The 14,972-nt window shown below is 40.2% G+C and overlaps 1 protein-coding gene across 13 annotated transcripts in view; it reads right to left on the bottom strand.

Annotated features, from left to right (window-relative positions):
- The window catches only part of EVL (Enah/Vasp-like), a 174,838-nt gene that overhangs the window by 45,067 nt on the left and 114,799 nt on the right, over positions 1-14,972 (bottom strand). For 2 of the 13 annotated variants that reach the window (XM_058162697.1, XM_058162695.1), the window contains exon 1: positions 4,437-4,720. The exons of the other annotated variants lie outside the window; for them this stretch is intronic. Coding sequence is in view for 1 of the 2 variants with exons in the window: in XM_058162695.1 (XP_058018678.1) it covers positions 4,437-4,509 (73 nt within the window). In the remaining variant the exon portion in view is untranslated. Of the gene's footprint in view, positions 1-4,436; positions 4,721-14,972 lie in introns of those variants that run through there. 13 annotated transcript variants of the gene reach the window in all.

The raw sequence follows: 14,972 nt of genomic DNA, 5'->3' as shown, positions 1-14,972 counted from the left end.
AAAGCAGTTCAAAGATTTGTTAGTGGGATCAGAGAATATTGCTTGGAAAGCATTCAAGGATATTGTTGAGAATTTCTTGGCAACTACAGAGTACCAAACTACACTCAGCTGGTTGAAAAACTTGTTATAACATACAAGACCATGAAATGCAACATGTTACTGAAAATTCATTTTCCACATTCACACTTGGACTTCTTTAGCGCAAATCAAGGTGTAATCAGTGACAAATGTGGTGAAAGTTTTCACTGGACACTGTCACAACAAAAAAACGGTAGGAGGGCAACTGGAATCCATCAATGCTGGCTGACTATTGTTGGACATAGCAGCAAAATGCATTTATATAATTTTGAATATAAATGAAAATCAGCAGCAAAATGCGTTTATCCCTGTTGAATTCATGCAGCATGTTGGAATCATTATGTGATTAAACACATTATACTATAGCCATTAAAAGTTAATTTAATATTTCTCAAGATTCCTATAAGACACAGTCATTCTAAAATTATATTTGCATTCAATGGGTCTAACATAATCACCAAACATTTTTCGGGAAGCAAAACTTTTGAAAAAAATTGTTCAGTGTATTTTTTTTTTGGCTCCAATTTATTTTCCGTACTAGGCATAACTTTTTGAGTTATTTTGAGATATTCCAGTCTGTAATATCACTCTACAATACCCTTGCTCCATGCCTGATTAAATTTTCTGTACTATGAACAAAATACTGTGCTTGATCAGCCATTTATATAATCCTTTAGTATAATGTTCCCACCATTAGTATAATGTTCAATATTATTCATTTGAGATCACATTAACAATTTTATTTCATTTGACCATGCAAATCTTCTCAACTATAGTCTTTTGCACTGAATGAAATCAATAAGAAAAGATTGCTACAAAGCTGCCTCTATCAAAACATTAGCGTATCCTTATGGGACACACATGTTGTCTTTAAATTTAGTGTGTGAACTGTTGAGACAAACTACTTAGGAAAATGCCAGCCAAGAGATTTCTTGTTCAGTTCTACCTTCTCTGTGAGTTAATTAAAATGTTTGGCTAATAATAGAGTCTTGTGTTTGTTCAGATAAGCTATTCATCACTAGATTTGAGTAAAGGCTAAAGAACACCATTTGGCTAGTGTTCTGATTTTATTCCAATGTGCTGTTCTTATTTTAGAGGTGTATTGGTAAAGCATGCAAATATAGTAAGCATTAAGCATTTGCTCTCAGTAAAGGCAGCTTAATAAAGATAGTGAGTAATTTCTAGAAAATGGTGCCCATCAAAACAAAAAAGCTCAAAAATTATTCATCTCACATTCATTTTTAATCAGACTCAGAAATACACTTACAAATAGGTTGCTGAAATTGAAACAATTATTCAGTAGACAGCTGGATCTTGTAGTCATATTCATATGATTCTATTAAAAGGTTTAAATCTCCTTTTGCACTTTCTGAACATTTTTCATATCCTTGAATGAAATTTTATCAGCTCTTAAGATGTGTCATCCATGATCTATAACTAATTCACCAAGAAGAGACCTTTTCACCCTACTTTTCTTGCTATGGGTTGCAAGTACTCTCTGATTTGTGTCACCTCAAGCTGTAGTATCCAGTCTGCCTGCTATAATTCATTTTAATGTGGGTAAACACTTCTGCTCCAATTGGCTACTATGTATTTTGGCAAGATTCTCCTTCCCTTCTGGTCATTGGTTGTTGCCCTTCATGACCATTTAATGTCACCAATAGAACAACAACAAACTAAAAAAAACAGAGAGAAAAAGCACACACTCATTGATGGAAGACTGGCATGATGCGGGTCTCTTTAAGCCAGGTGAAATTATCTTGAATTCTGCTATTTTCCTTTTCTAGCCTAAGTAATAGGCTTCCTTCCTTCCTTCCTTCCTTCCTTCCTTCCTTCCTTCCTTCCTTCCCTCCCTCCTTCCTCCCCCATCCATCCATCCATCCAAGAGTGGCAAACAAGCAGTAGAAACCAACAATCAACAGTCATGTAAATACAGTCTAAACAGCAGAGAAGGAGGTTAAAATTTGGAAAGCAATTTCTTGAACTGGTTTCATTTTAGCTTGTCAATGTTTGGCACATAAGCAGTTTAAGACTGCAGTGAAGAAAAATTTGGTGTCTCTGTGATTCACTGGAATCCTGGAGCTTTAAAAATGGCTTTGTTACTTTCCCTACCCTGATAGGCATTGGTGATTTTTTTATGGAGTCTTTGAACAGGATATGATGGAGATAACACTACTGTTATAGAGAAAGTCAAAATTTGTCAGATTTACAAAGAGCAGAAGGGTGGGGAAAAAATCACCCTTGAATGTTTAATAAAATACATACAACTGGTGTTTTAATTAAATTGATTGCACTAAAGGGATTGCTTTCTTTTCACACTGGAAGCTTAATGTTGGATGAAGTCCTGATAATATTCAGTGACAAAGGTCTGCAAGGCATCAGATAAAAAGGGATGATTCTCCCCTTTTTGAATTAATGGCAAAAAAAGGGACAAAATAATTCAGTATATGGACAGAACTATTTTATTGATTATGTGAGATTATTCATAGATTCAATGGATAGTCCCAAAGAAACTTTAATCTATAAAATAGAGATAGTAATTATCTACTTCATAGCGGTAATATACAAAAACCTGTAAAACAAGTAACAAACTAATTCTTGAGTTTATCTTACTTTGTTTTTTAAAAGAAATAAAGTTCTTGTAATGTTAACAGCAATAACTTAAAACAAGTTATAAAACAATATTCATTTGAAAACTGAAAAAATAACATACAGCACTCATTAATTTAATTTAAATTAATTAATTTAATTAAAATAAGTAATTAATTTAATTTAGATTAATTAATTTAAATTAAATTAAATTAATTAAAACATTAATTCAGAAGAGTAAATAACTTCTCCTGTAGCAAGGGATTTTTTTTCCACGAAGGGAAAGAGGTTTAGAATTTTAAGGTTTTGTTAATCTGTTTTCTTTTAAATAAGTATGTACGTAGCACATATTTTCATTAAATCTATGAGATTCAATGGAACATGAGCAACTGCTTCATTCCAAGATATAGCCATCCTTGGTACTGCCTACACCAGCCTTCCTTGGCCTACGTGTCCTTCAAGACAGGTCGGAACTGCAGGTCCCACTGACTGACGGTCAATATGCCTGAAAGCTGGAGTTAACCTCTAACACACATGAAACATTCTATACATATATATGCTTTTTCGTTGTGCTGTTAGTGTGTCAGTGAATTCCATCATCTCCAACTTCTTCAGTATTTTGTAATTGGAAAGAGAAGTTTGCAATAACTCATGATATGTTCCATTCTCCAATGTCAATGCATTCTGTTTTGCTGGTACTGTATTTCAGTACCTGAGAATGGTGGTCCCAGAAAAATAAAAATAAAACCTCACAGTCTAGACCAATGTGCCATAAAACCCTAGAGAATCATTAAAACAGACAGACCCTCTTTAAGAAACGAAACTTTTCTGAAAAGCTCTATATTGTTAAAGCAGTGATTAACTTATGCTATCAGGTTAAGAAAAAAAACCCTGTTCACTTTAAAGCAAGGCACACCAAACAAGTTTATAAAAGGCAAGGGGAAATAGCTCTGTCATGCTTGCTTCAGGCTTTATGCTTTCATGTTATTCTTACAGGGAAGAGAGTGGTGTACTGGAGATAATTTACAACCCAAATTAACCTCAAATAGCCAAAAATAAACTCTGTGGAAATAACTCCTGTGTGCCACTCTTCATTCTTCCAAGTTTGGAATAGCAGAAAAATAGGGTAACATAGTTCTATGAACAAAAAAGTTTTTAAAAATCCTTCTATTTTTCAGGCTGCACACTAAAAAAATAACTCACATAAATATTATGATAATAAAGGTTCTGTGAATTTTACTTTGAAAACTAACAAACTATCCAAGCGTGAAACATTATTTTGTTTTGCATTTTTCATTTCATTTCTATTTTTGTTTCCTCTTCTATTCTTTAAATTTTTTTATTCTTTGAACTTGTATTCTCCTCACACCAAATTGTCCTGCAACTGTCTTCCATAGAATGCACATAATAGCCCAAGAAGAATCTGAATCAAATATAATCAATTATTATTCAACATAATTGCTAGCTATTCTTTTGTTCCTCTCCTCAATAAATATTATGATTATCACATAAAATGATTCTATATAGGTTACCTAAACCATCTAAAAAGCTGAAAATGTGAAATTTATTCTGCAGAGGAACAGGATATCTGAACCTGCAAGATACTTTTAGTTGCCCTTGTTTTGCAAAGAAGCTACTCCCCACTCCTGCAGAGATGCACACTTGCAAAATTGGCATCCCCCCCTCCCCGATTTAATGCACCAGTAGATAATATTGGGAAGGCCTTGAGTAATTGGCTATGCTCTTAATGAACAGAAACTGTTACTTACTTTGTGCACTCAAGCTGATAGTGGCCCAACTCACTCCCTTCAGATGACCATGCCGAGTCCGTCGGACTGGCATTTTTAAAACATTAGGTTACTTTCCACGTTGCAACATAAAGAAGGACAAGACAATTCTTCCAACTGATTTTTGCGTTGGGCATAGAGGATACTGTATCCAAATGACACATCCGGAAGAAGGACTTTGCAGCTAAGCAGCCACAGAATCAGTCTCCAGCATAACAAGAGAAATCCCTTGCGTAGAAAAGTTCCAAGTGAGGAAAAAAAGAAAGGAGGGGAAGGGAGAGAGAAGAGTAAACCTGGAACACAACCAATAACCCTAAAGACTCCTTGAGATATTTTGGACCTAAAAATCCTCCAATCAGAGACGTGATGACAGGAAAAAGCAGACACATGTCTCCCTCGACCATATATGTCATAGATTAGGCAGACTTTGGAGGGACTGAAACAGGAGATGAGTCTTTGAGACCCATCAACCGGCATCACATGTCACTTGTCAACGTGAATTACAGCAGAGTTCCGAAGTCCTGTTTGAGAAATGGAATTAGTGGGTGAAACAACATGCATTAAAAGCTCTTTTTTTAATATAAAATAACACCGACACACACATTTATATAGGGCATTATTACAAGCACTCAGATTCAATTGCTTGGAGATGACTTAAATACATTTTTCTTGCAAATCTGTTACTTTTCTCTGGTTATAAGTGCTAGGTGTTGTTTTTTTTAACAAACTGGTAAAGAATGGAACTAATATAACATTAATCCACCTGAGAACAGCTGACAAATCTAGTGACACAAATTAGGAATCTGTAGCTCATTTTTTGGAATTTGGCACTAACAGAAGATCTCTTTTCTCCAGTTACTTATTTCCATGGTGAGTTTTAATAGATTAATAACAATTAATCCGCAGAAAAATAAATGAGATCCCCAATCAGTAGATGATTTAAGAACTGCATTTTGCCAAGACAGACTACAGGGAAATTCAAAAAAATTATATCACTGTCAATCCTCAATTAGTTTCCACTATTTAAATTGTCACTCCGGATCATAATTTTATACGTAATCCACCAAGAAAGTGGAAAATTAATGTACACAGAATCATTCATAATGCACCTTTTCTAAATAAAGTTAAGTATACGAGAGCAGGAATTACCGGAGATTAGAAATGGAAACATTCTGACACAATCTAACATTGGTTAAAGATATTTTCTGCTATTTAGGAGCTTTAAAATAAAATTCCTGGGCAAAAATTAAAATAGGATGCTGTAACCATGTACTTTATTTGAAGTATGTTTACCTATCCAGAAAAAAGGCACTGAAGCCTTAGAGAATTCCTAGGAGACTTGAAAGAAAGCTGGGTGGATAGCAACCTCAAACATTTATCTTCTGGTAAATTGCCTTCTGTGGCCACCATTTTGGCAGTATATTGATTGCACTGTCTTGGAATTCAGCATGGTTCAACTTTTCACTGATGGAAGGATAAATTACAGCATTAGCTTATTTCATCTTATCAAGGGCTTTTTTGGTAAAATGCAGGATTTGGTAAAATGCAGGATTTGGTGATGCAGGATTATTATTATTATTATTATTATTTATTTGATTTTTATACCGCCCTTCTCCCGAAGGACTCAGGGCGGTGTACAGGCAGAATAAAACAACAATACAAAATACAATTAAAATACAATTTAAAAAACTTATTTAAATTAGCCTGAAAATTTTAAAAATTTACCTTACACTAAAAAACCCCATTTAAAATTAATAAAATTTGACATTTAAAATTCAATTCAAGCCAGCCCCGCGTGAATAAAAAGGTGTGTCTTCAGTTCGCGGCGGAAAGTCCGAAGGTCAGGTATTTGGCTAAGCCTGGGGGAAGCTCGTTCCAGAGTGTGGGAGCCCCCACAGAGAAGGCCCTTCCCCTGGGGGCCGCCAGCTGACATTGTTTGGCGGACGGCACCCTGAGAAGTCCCTCTCTGTGAGAGCGTACGGGTCGGTGGGAGGCATGTGGTAACAGCAGGCGGTCCCGTAAGTACCCAGGCCCTAAGCCATGGAGCGCTTTAAAGGTCGTGACCAACACCTTAAAGTGCACTCGGAAGGCCACAGGTAGCTAGTGCAGTCTGTGCAGGAGCGGTGTTACATGGGAGCTACGCGTAGCTCCCTCTATCACCCACGCAGCTGCATTCTGGACTAACTGAAGCCTCCGAGTGCACTTCAGGGGGAGCCCCATGTAGAGAGCATTACAATAATCCAAGCGAGAGGTAACGAGCGCATGAGTGACTGTGCACAAGGCATCCCGATCAAGGAAGGGGCGCAACTGCCGAACCAGGCGGACCTGGTGGAAGGCCCTCCTGGAGACGGCCGTCAAATGATCTTCAAACGACAGCCGATCATCCAGGAGGACACCCAAGTTGCGCACCCTGTCCTTTGGGGCCAATAACTCGCCTCCAACAGTCAACCGTGGCTGCAGTTGACTGAATCGGGATGCCGGCATCCACAGCCACTCCGTCTTGGAGGGATTAAGCTTGAGCCTGTTTCTCCCCATCCAGACCTGTACGGCTTCCAAACACCGGGACAGCACTTCAACAACTTCATTGGGGTGGCCCGGGGTGGAAAAGTACAGCTGGGTGTCATCAGCGTACTGTTGGTATCTCACCCCGAAGCCACTGATGATCTCACCCAACGGCTTCATGTAGATGTTGAACAGCAGGGGCGAGAGAATCGACCCCTGCGGGACCCCACAAGTGAGGCACCTCGCGGCCGACCTCTGCCCCCCTGTCAACACCGTCTGCGACCGGTCGGAGAGATAGGAGGAGAACCACCGATACACGGTGCCTCCCACTCCCAATCCCCCCAACCGGCGCAGCAAGATACCATGGTCGATGGTATCAAAAGCCGCTGAGAGGTCTAATAGGACCAGGGCAGAGGAGTACCCCCTGTCCCTGGCCCGCCAGAGATCATCCACCAATGCGACCAAAGCTGTCTCCGTGCTGTATCCGGGTCGAAAGCCGGACTGGAACGGGTCTAGATAGACCGCTTCATCCAGGTATTGGGGTAGCTGTCGCGCCACAGCACTCTCTACAACCTTCGCAACGAAGCGAAGGTTGGAGACTGGACGATAGTTACCCAAAATAGCTGGGTCCAGGAAAGAGCAACTCTGCCAAATACCAGGCTGTTGGATAGCTCAAAGAGTTTCTGTACACTCCTTATGATCCCTGAGAATATGCCCCATATTCCTGACCCTATGGCCATAATTTTAATCCTATCATCTGAGGGTAGGAAGCCAGACCTCAACAATTCATTCCAGCTGCTATGAAAAGAGGAATTCCATTGGGGGTTTCAGGGAAAGAACTGGGTCTCTAGTCTTCATAACCTTCTGATTTCCTCAGCCAACCTGAAAAGCAGCACCCAATACAATGGTATTCTTAACAAAAAATTTTAAGTGAAGACAAAAAAAGCCCCTTAATTTCTGCCTTACTAACGGAGGCTTGACTGAACATTGGATAAGGGGATTCCTTTGCTTCCAGTTCCTCATTCCTGACAAATACACACTTGGCAATATGATTATTTGGCCCAACATTTATCCTTAAGGAATAACTTCATTCATTTGGTTTTACATTCCAAAACTTAATTTCACAAAAAGATCTCTCCCTCACATTTCTATTAAGTTGTATGGAGCAACATTAATATAAATGATTAAGAATAAACTCAGCTGTCCCCAGTTGATGGATTGACAAAACCAATTATTAACCAAGAACAGTTTTTCCCCGAAGGCCATCACTCTGCTAAACAAATAATTCCTTCAACACTGTCAAACTATTTACTAAATCTGCACTACTATTAATCTTCTCATTGTTCCCATCACCAATCTCTTTCCACTTATGACTGTATGACTGTAACTTTGTTGCTGGCAATCCTTATGATTTATATTGATATATTGACCATCAATTGTGTTGTAAATGTTGTACCTTGATGAATGTATCTTTTTTTTAATGTACAATGAGAGCATATGCAGCAAGACAAATTCCTTGTATGTCCAATCACACTTGGCCAATAAAAAATTCTATTCTATTCTATTCTATCCAGTCACATTGGGTTTGATTCAGGCATCTCATTCACATAAACAATAAGAGTTAAGTGTCTGTGCTTAATTCTCTCCTTTGGAATGAGCAGGACTTGTTAAACTGGACTTGTTAAGCTGGAATGTGCCCACCATGGGGTATTTTTTTAAAAAAATGATTTCACTCTAATATAATACATGGATTGCCTCTATAAATAAGCACATCATACAAAACTCATGTCAAAAATAAGAAGACTAAACAAATCCGTACCTATGAGCAATGGGATAGGAAGCTTTACACTACCAAGTCACAAGTTCCAGTCTGGCTGAATTAAGTAACATGATTATCAAATGATAGCCAAAAATGTACTCATGATGGATCAGTTTGTCTTACTGACACCTAAGATTTTAAAATAGACAACTTTTCATCAACAGAATACTGAAAAACATTCTTAATCACCTGACTTACCAGGATCTTAATTTAGTATCATTATTTGTTCACATGTACTATGATATTACTACAATGGTAGACTGTTTTGTTTTCTCTTTATTTTTAAATTTGTATATGCTGTCAAGTCCCAATATTTGCTCAACCCACAAATATTCATAATTCAATAAAATTATTAAATCCTAATTAAAAACTCTAAAATTGTGAAAAGTTCTAGAAGACCTGTATTAAAAATATGTAAGGCCTCTTCTAAACTGTAATATGAAAGAGGAAAGTTTCTGCTCCAGTGAAAAATTATTACATAATCTGGATTCAGTTTCAGAATTAGTTCCTGATATTATGTAGGATCCGCAAGACATGTGCCACTGAATGGATGCAGGTGGTCCTGCATCTAATCTGGGCCCAAACTATGTAAAACAGTGCTTCTGAAACTTTTCTTCACCACAGACCCCCCTTTAAATTCCTTTTGTGTCCATGGACCCCCAAGATTTAAGATTTAAATCACAACATTTCTTCAAGCCTTTGCAAACCCTCTGTGACATCATGCTCCCTCTCAGAGAACCACTGATGTAAGGTATTATATAGGACAATTAGTAGCTTCAATTGAGACCAGAAAGGAAATGGCAAGTAGTACAATAATTTGAAATACAGTTGTGATATGGTATACTCTGGAAGCACCACCACTACCACTCCTATGCTCCCTTCTAAGACAGTGATCACAACCGGTGGTCCTAAAGCAATGGCCCTAAGCAATGGCCAATCCTGTGACTAGAGCTCTGGAAGATGGGACTGGCCAGGCAGCTGATGGTGGGGCTGTAAATCTCCACTGCTGAGGGAGGTTCGGGTAATTTGTAACTGCAGCACAGCCCTCGCTGCCTGGAATGAGATAATGGTGCAAGGAGGAGTGGCAGTGTAGGCAGGCCGAAGCAATGGGTGGCGGGAACCCTGGCTGTTTCTTCCTCCTGCTGTAGCTTCCTGTTATCTGAAGTTGCATCCATGGTGCCTGCACCAGCATCCAGAGAGAAGCAGAGAAGAAATGCTGCTGCTTGAGGGTGGGGGGGGGGGTGAGGAGAATGGCAAGACTCAGGGTCAGGTGGAGCTGGCTGATTCAGGGCTGCTCAGAAGTCAGAAGCTCTGCCAGAAGTTTGGGTGGCTCGGCTTCACTCACACACACGCATGCACAAAAACAGAGGTTGGAGAGCTCTCTTGCTCATTCTCTCTCCAAGTGCCCCATGCACAGCCCATTTGAGGAAAGGGCACACATGGCTGGGCACATTTGGCTGCAGGAAGAGGCATGGAGCAATGGGGTTGTTTTGTTCGCCGTGGTGGTGCTTCGGGATGGCAGGCAGTTGTCTGCAGGTGACAACTATAATGAATATGTCAACCTGCCCTCCCGAAGCACCACCGCAGCAGAAAAACAACAACCCCATTGCTCTGCACCTCTTCCTGCAGTGGGAACTATTTCTTCCATCCCTTGTTGGTGCTCTTGCACCTCAGTCTCTCAGGGAGACACTTGACTTCCTCTCAGCCCCAAGACACCAGCTGGCCCATGAGAAAGAGTGGGAGAGAGAGAAAGATCCAGCAAGAGAGGAAGCTTCGCTCACATTCCGGAATATGGAGCAAATCTCCATTTTCCCGCTCCCTTTCCCTTGCCAGGGGAGGAGTGACTGGGAAGGGAGGGCGAGGGTTGGGGACAATCACTGGTGGATTCAGCCGACAGGAAGCTACAGCAGGGAGAAGAAACAGCCCAGAGTTCCCGTCACCTGTTGCTTCGGCCTGCCTGCACTGCCCCCCCTTGCACCATTACCTCATTCCAGCCGGCGAGGGCTGCGCTACAAAGCTGCAAGTTTCTTCCATTCCTTATTGGTGCTCCTGCACCTCAGTCTTTCGGGGGGACAATTGACTTCCTCTCAGCCCCAAGACACTGGCTGGCCCATGAGAAAGAGTGAGGGCGAGAGAGAGAAAAGGGGGGAGAGAAAGAGAGGGGAAGAGACAGGGGGAGAAAGAGAGAGAGAGAAAGAGATAATGAGAGAGAAAGAGTTGGAGAGAGATAATAATAATAATAATAATAATAATACTTTAATTTGTATACCGCCCTTCTCCCGAAGGACTCAGGGCGGTGAACAGGCAGATAAAATATAAATACACACAGTAATTAAAAACATCCCTTAAAAAACTAATTCAAATGCCCAAAATGTTAAAAACGACTCCCGTAAAATAACAAAATTTTAAAAACCCATCCAATAAAAATAAAAATCAGGCTAGTCCAGCCATACGAAATAAATAAGTTTTAAGTTCGCGACGAAAGGTCCTAAGGTCAGGTAATTGTCGAAGTCCGAGGGGAAGTTCGTTCCACAGGGTCGGAGCTCCCACAGAGAAGGCCCTCCCCCTGGGGGCCGCCAGTCGACACTGTTTGGCTGACGGCACCCTGAGGAGTCCCTCTCTGGGGGAGCGTACCGGACGATGGGAGATAGAAGCCGGCAGTAGGCGGTCCCGTAGATAGCCCAGTCCTAAGCCATGGAGCGCTTTAAAGGTGGTAACCAATACCTTGAAGCGCACCCGGAAAACAACAGGTAGCCAGTGCAGTCTGCGCAGGATAGGTGTTATGTGGGAGCTCCGAGACGCTCCCTCAATAACCCGCGCAGCTGCATTCTGAACTAGCTGAAGTCTCCGGGTGCTCTTCAAGGGGAGCCCCATGTAGAGAGCATTGCAGTAGTCCAGGTGAGAGGTAACGAGAGCATGAGTGACTGTGCATAAGGCATCCCGGTCCAGGAAGGGACGCAACTGGCGGATCAGGCGAACCTGATAAAATGCTCTCCTGGAGATGGTTGCTAAATGGTCTTCAAAGGACAACCGACCATCCAGGAGCACGCCCAAGTTGCGTACCTTCTCCATCGGTAGAGAGAAAGAAAGGGGGAGAAAGAAAGCGAATGAGAGAGAAAGAGAGGGGGGAGAGAGAGAAAGATGGGGGGAGAGAGGGAGAAACAGAGAGAAAGAGAAAGGGAGAGAGAGAAAGAAAGAAAGAGAGAAGGGGGGAGAAAGAGAGATGACAGAATGAGTGGAAGAGAGAGAAAGAGAGAGGGGGGAAGAGAGAATGAGCGGGAGAGAGAGGGGAGGGGGGAGAAAGAGAGAGGAGGGACAGTGCCTGAAGGACCCCATCCCGTCACTGGGAGTCCAGGCTTTTCAGCAAGCAGCCCGCTGGATTCGTATTAGTGGTCTCCAGGATTTAAAATTATGGACTTGGTGGTCCCTGAGGTCCAAAAGGTTGGGGACCCTTGTTCTAAGACGTATCATTTTTTTTATGAACATTGAACTGCAATAATGCATCAAGAAAATAATTTGAATATGCCCAATCAATGCCAGGTTTCTTACTTCTAGCAAAGAATACAATTTTTTTAATCAATCAATGCTGAAAATGCTCCTTTTCCCTATTGTAATTTGTCTATTCAGCATTAAAAACAGCTCCCCAAATCTGAAGAGAAACACAGCCTTATTCAGTCCAGGCATATTTTCAAAAAGTCAATTGAAAAAGTCAATAACGCAAAATTGACAATTCTGTGTTATCCAGATTTAGCTTCAATTTGTTCTCTTACATTCAGTGCTTTATAACCAGGTCTCTTTGAATATCTTAATAAGCCAGGATAGAGAGGAAGACAATGGAGTAAAGAGATATAAGAACGTTATCCAAGGGACAAAGAATGGCATTAATTTAAGCTTCTCAAACTGTTCATAGCAGACTTTGTTGATATCCCAATGCCTGCTGGAAGTTCCAAGATCCCTGCAATCTTGCCAACAATGTTAAAAACTCTTATTGTTCAATTCTGTGGAGATGCAGTCAAAGGCAAAATACCTGGTCTCTTTTCTGTCCAAGTATATAACCAGCCCTTATAACATGCCTATATATTATCCATAATTATTTACCTATATTTACCTATACCCATGCCATTGGCATTTATATCACCTGCCAAGCTTCATACTAAGTTTCAGATTAAGCTCTCTTCACTCTGAGATTCTTAAGAAGTTAAGTAGCAATACTACAGAGAATCAGAAAGACATAGATACAAATAGGTACACAATTACAATATTTCTACACATGCAAATTAGGAAGCCCTATATACAAAAAACATTTTTCATTTAACATGGAATCTGAACTACTGTATATATTGTATGTACTATATACTGGGCCTGTGCCTTCCCACTATTTGAACCTGTGGCCGTGTAATTTACAAGACTCGAAGGCTGCTGCCATGTGTCTCTTCTCTAACTTTTTCTGCTGTGAGAATCCTTCTTACCAAGTTCCATCCTTAAACATCTTCTATGCACCATGGAGTATGACAGACACAGGGCAGAAGTCATTTAGGAGTTTATCAAACAACTGAGACACTTTCTTATTTTGTTTCTCTGTCAGATAGCAAATAAGTAAGTAAGCAAGCAAGCAAGTAAGTAAGTAAGACGACACCTAGAGTACTGCATCCAGTTTTGGTCACCACACTGTAAAAAAGATGTTGAGACTCTTGAAAGAGTGCAGAGAAGAGCAACCAAGATGATTAGGGGACTAGAGGATAAAATTTATGATGAATGATTGCAGGAACTGGGCGTGGCTAGTCTAGTGAAGAAAAGGACCAGGGGAGACATGATAGCAGTGTTTCAATAGTTGAGGGGCTGCCACAGAGAGGAAGGGGTCAAGCTATTCCCCAAAGCACCTGAACACCAGACAAGGAATAATGGATGGAAACTGAACAAGGAGATGTTCAACCTGAAATAAGGAGAATGTTCTGACAGTGAGACCAATCAACCAATGGAACAGCTTGCCTTCAGAAGTTGTGGGAGCTTCATCACTGGAAGCTTTCAAGAAGAGACTGGACTGCCATCTGTCAGAAATGGTATAGGGTCTACTTGGGCAGGGGGTTGGACTAGATGACCTATCCTTCCAACTCTGTTAATCTGTAGATAATTAATATGGTGGATGGGCAATAATCTCTATTTAGGATTAACTTTCTCTCAAGATAGACTGAGAGTGAAATGTGTAGTGTGAATAGATACTCAAATGATATAGGTTAAACCCATGCGGTGCAAGAAATCTTGACCCAAACCTGACAGATGTTATTGTTTTCTTAATGGAAGGTGAACCTGGTATTTAACAGAAACAGATCAGCATAAAAACTTGTGGTTGTTTCACCCCAAATCAGTTGAGAAGACAGATTTAGAAATTATTATGAATTGTTAGATCAAGACATTAGTGGTTGAATAATGCATCAAGTCTTGCCTTTCCAGGATTCCGGGAACCTAAATTGTCAGTTCTCATTGCTTCAGGGTGCATGTGCTTAAGTTTTCCCTCTCTAAATTGAAAAAAAACAAACAAAATATCATTGTTGTTAATTATTTCTTCTTAGGCAGCGATATATTGATTATCAAAGTATTTATGTTAAAACCAGGTCAATAGAATTAGCTAAGAAGCTGAGGTAGAGTTTTAAAATCTAGACACTACTGAGAATAAACTCTATTCTGCTAAAGGAAACTAAATTCCTGATTAATAATTTCCCATAAAAGAACTTTCCACAGGGTAAGAGAAAGATGTAACTTAGAACACATCCAACTGAACTGCAAATAAAAGACAGATGTCTGCTATTAATTCATTGCTCAATATATTTACGTTATGAATATATCACATTACATCACACTACATTATTTGATGTAGTAGTTAAGGCAGGGGTGTCAAACTCACGTCGTCATGTCATTGTCACGTGACACATCATGACTTTCCCCCCCTTCGTTAAACTGGGGGTGGGCATGGCCAGCGTGTGACGCATCTGGCCAGTGGGCCGCGAGTTTGACACCCTTGGGTTAAGGTGCTGACATAGGAGATTGTGAGTTCGAGTCCTGCTTTAGGCATGAAAGCTGGCTGGGTGACTTTGGGTCAGTCATTCTCTCAGTCCAACCCATATCACAAGACTGTAATAAATAACAAAATAACAAAAGAAAGAAGTATTATATATGTTCACTGCTTTGAGTTACTTATA

This window comes from Ahaetulla prasina, chromosome 1 (genome assembly GCF_028640845.1).
Source record: "Ahaetulla prasina isolate Xishuangbanna chromosome 1, ASM2864084v1, whole genome shotgun sequence".
NCBI classification, from domain to species: Eukaryota; Metazoa; Chordata; class Lepidosauria; order Squamata; family Colubridae; genus Ahaetulla; species Ahaetulla prasina.
Note: the sequence above shows the minus strand (reverse complement) of the source record. Positions and strands in the feature narration are given on the sequence as shown.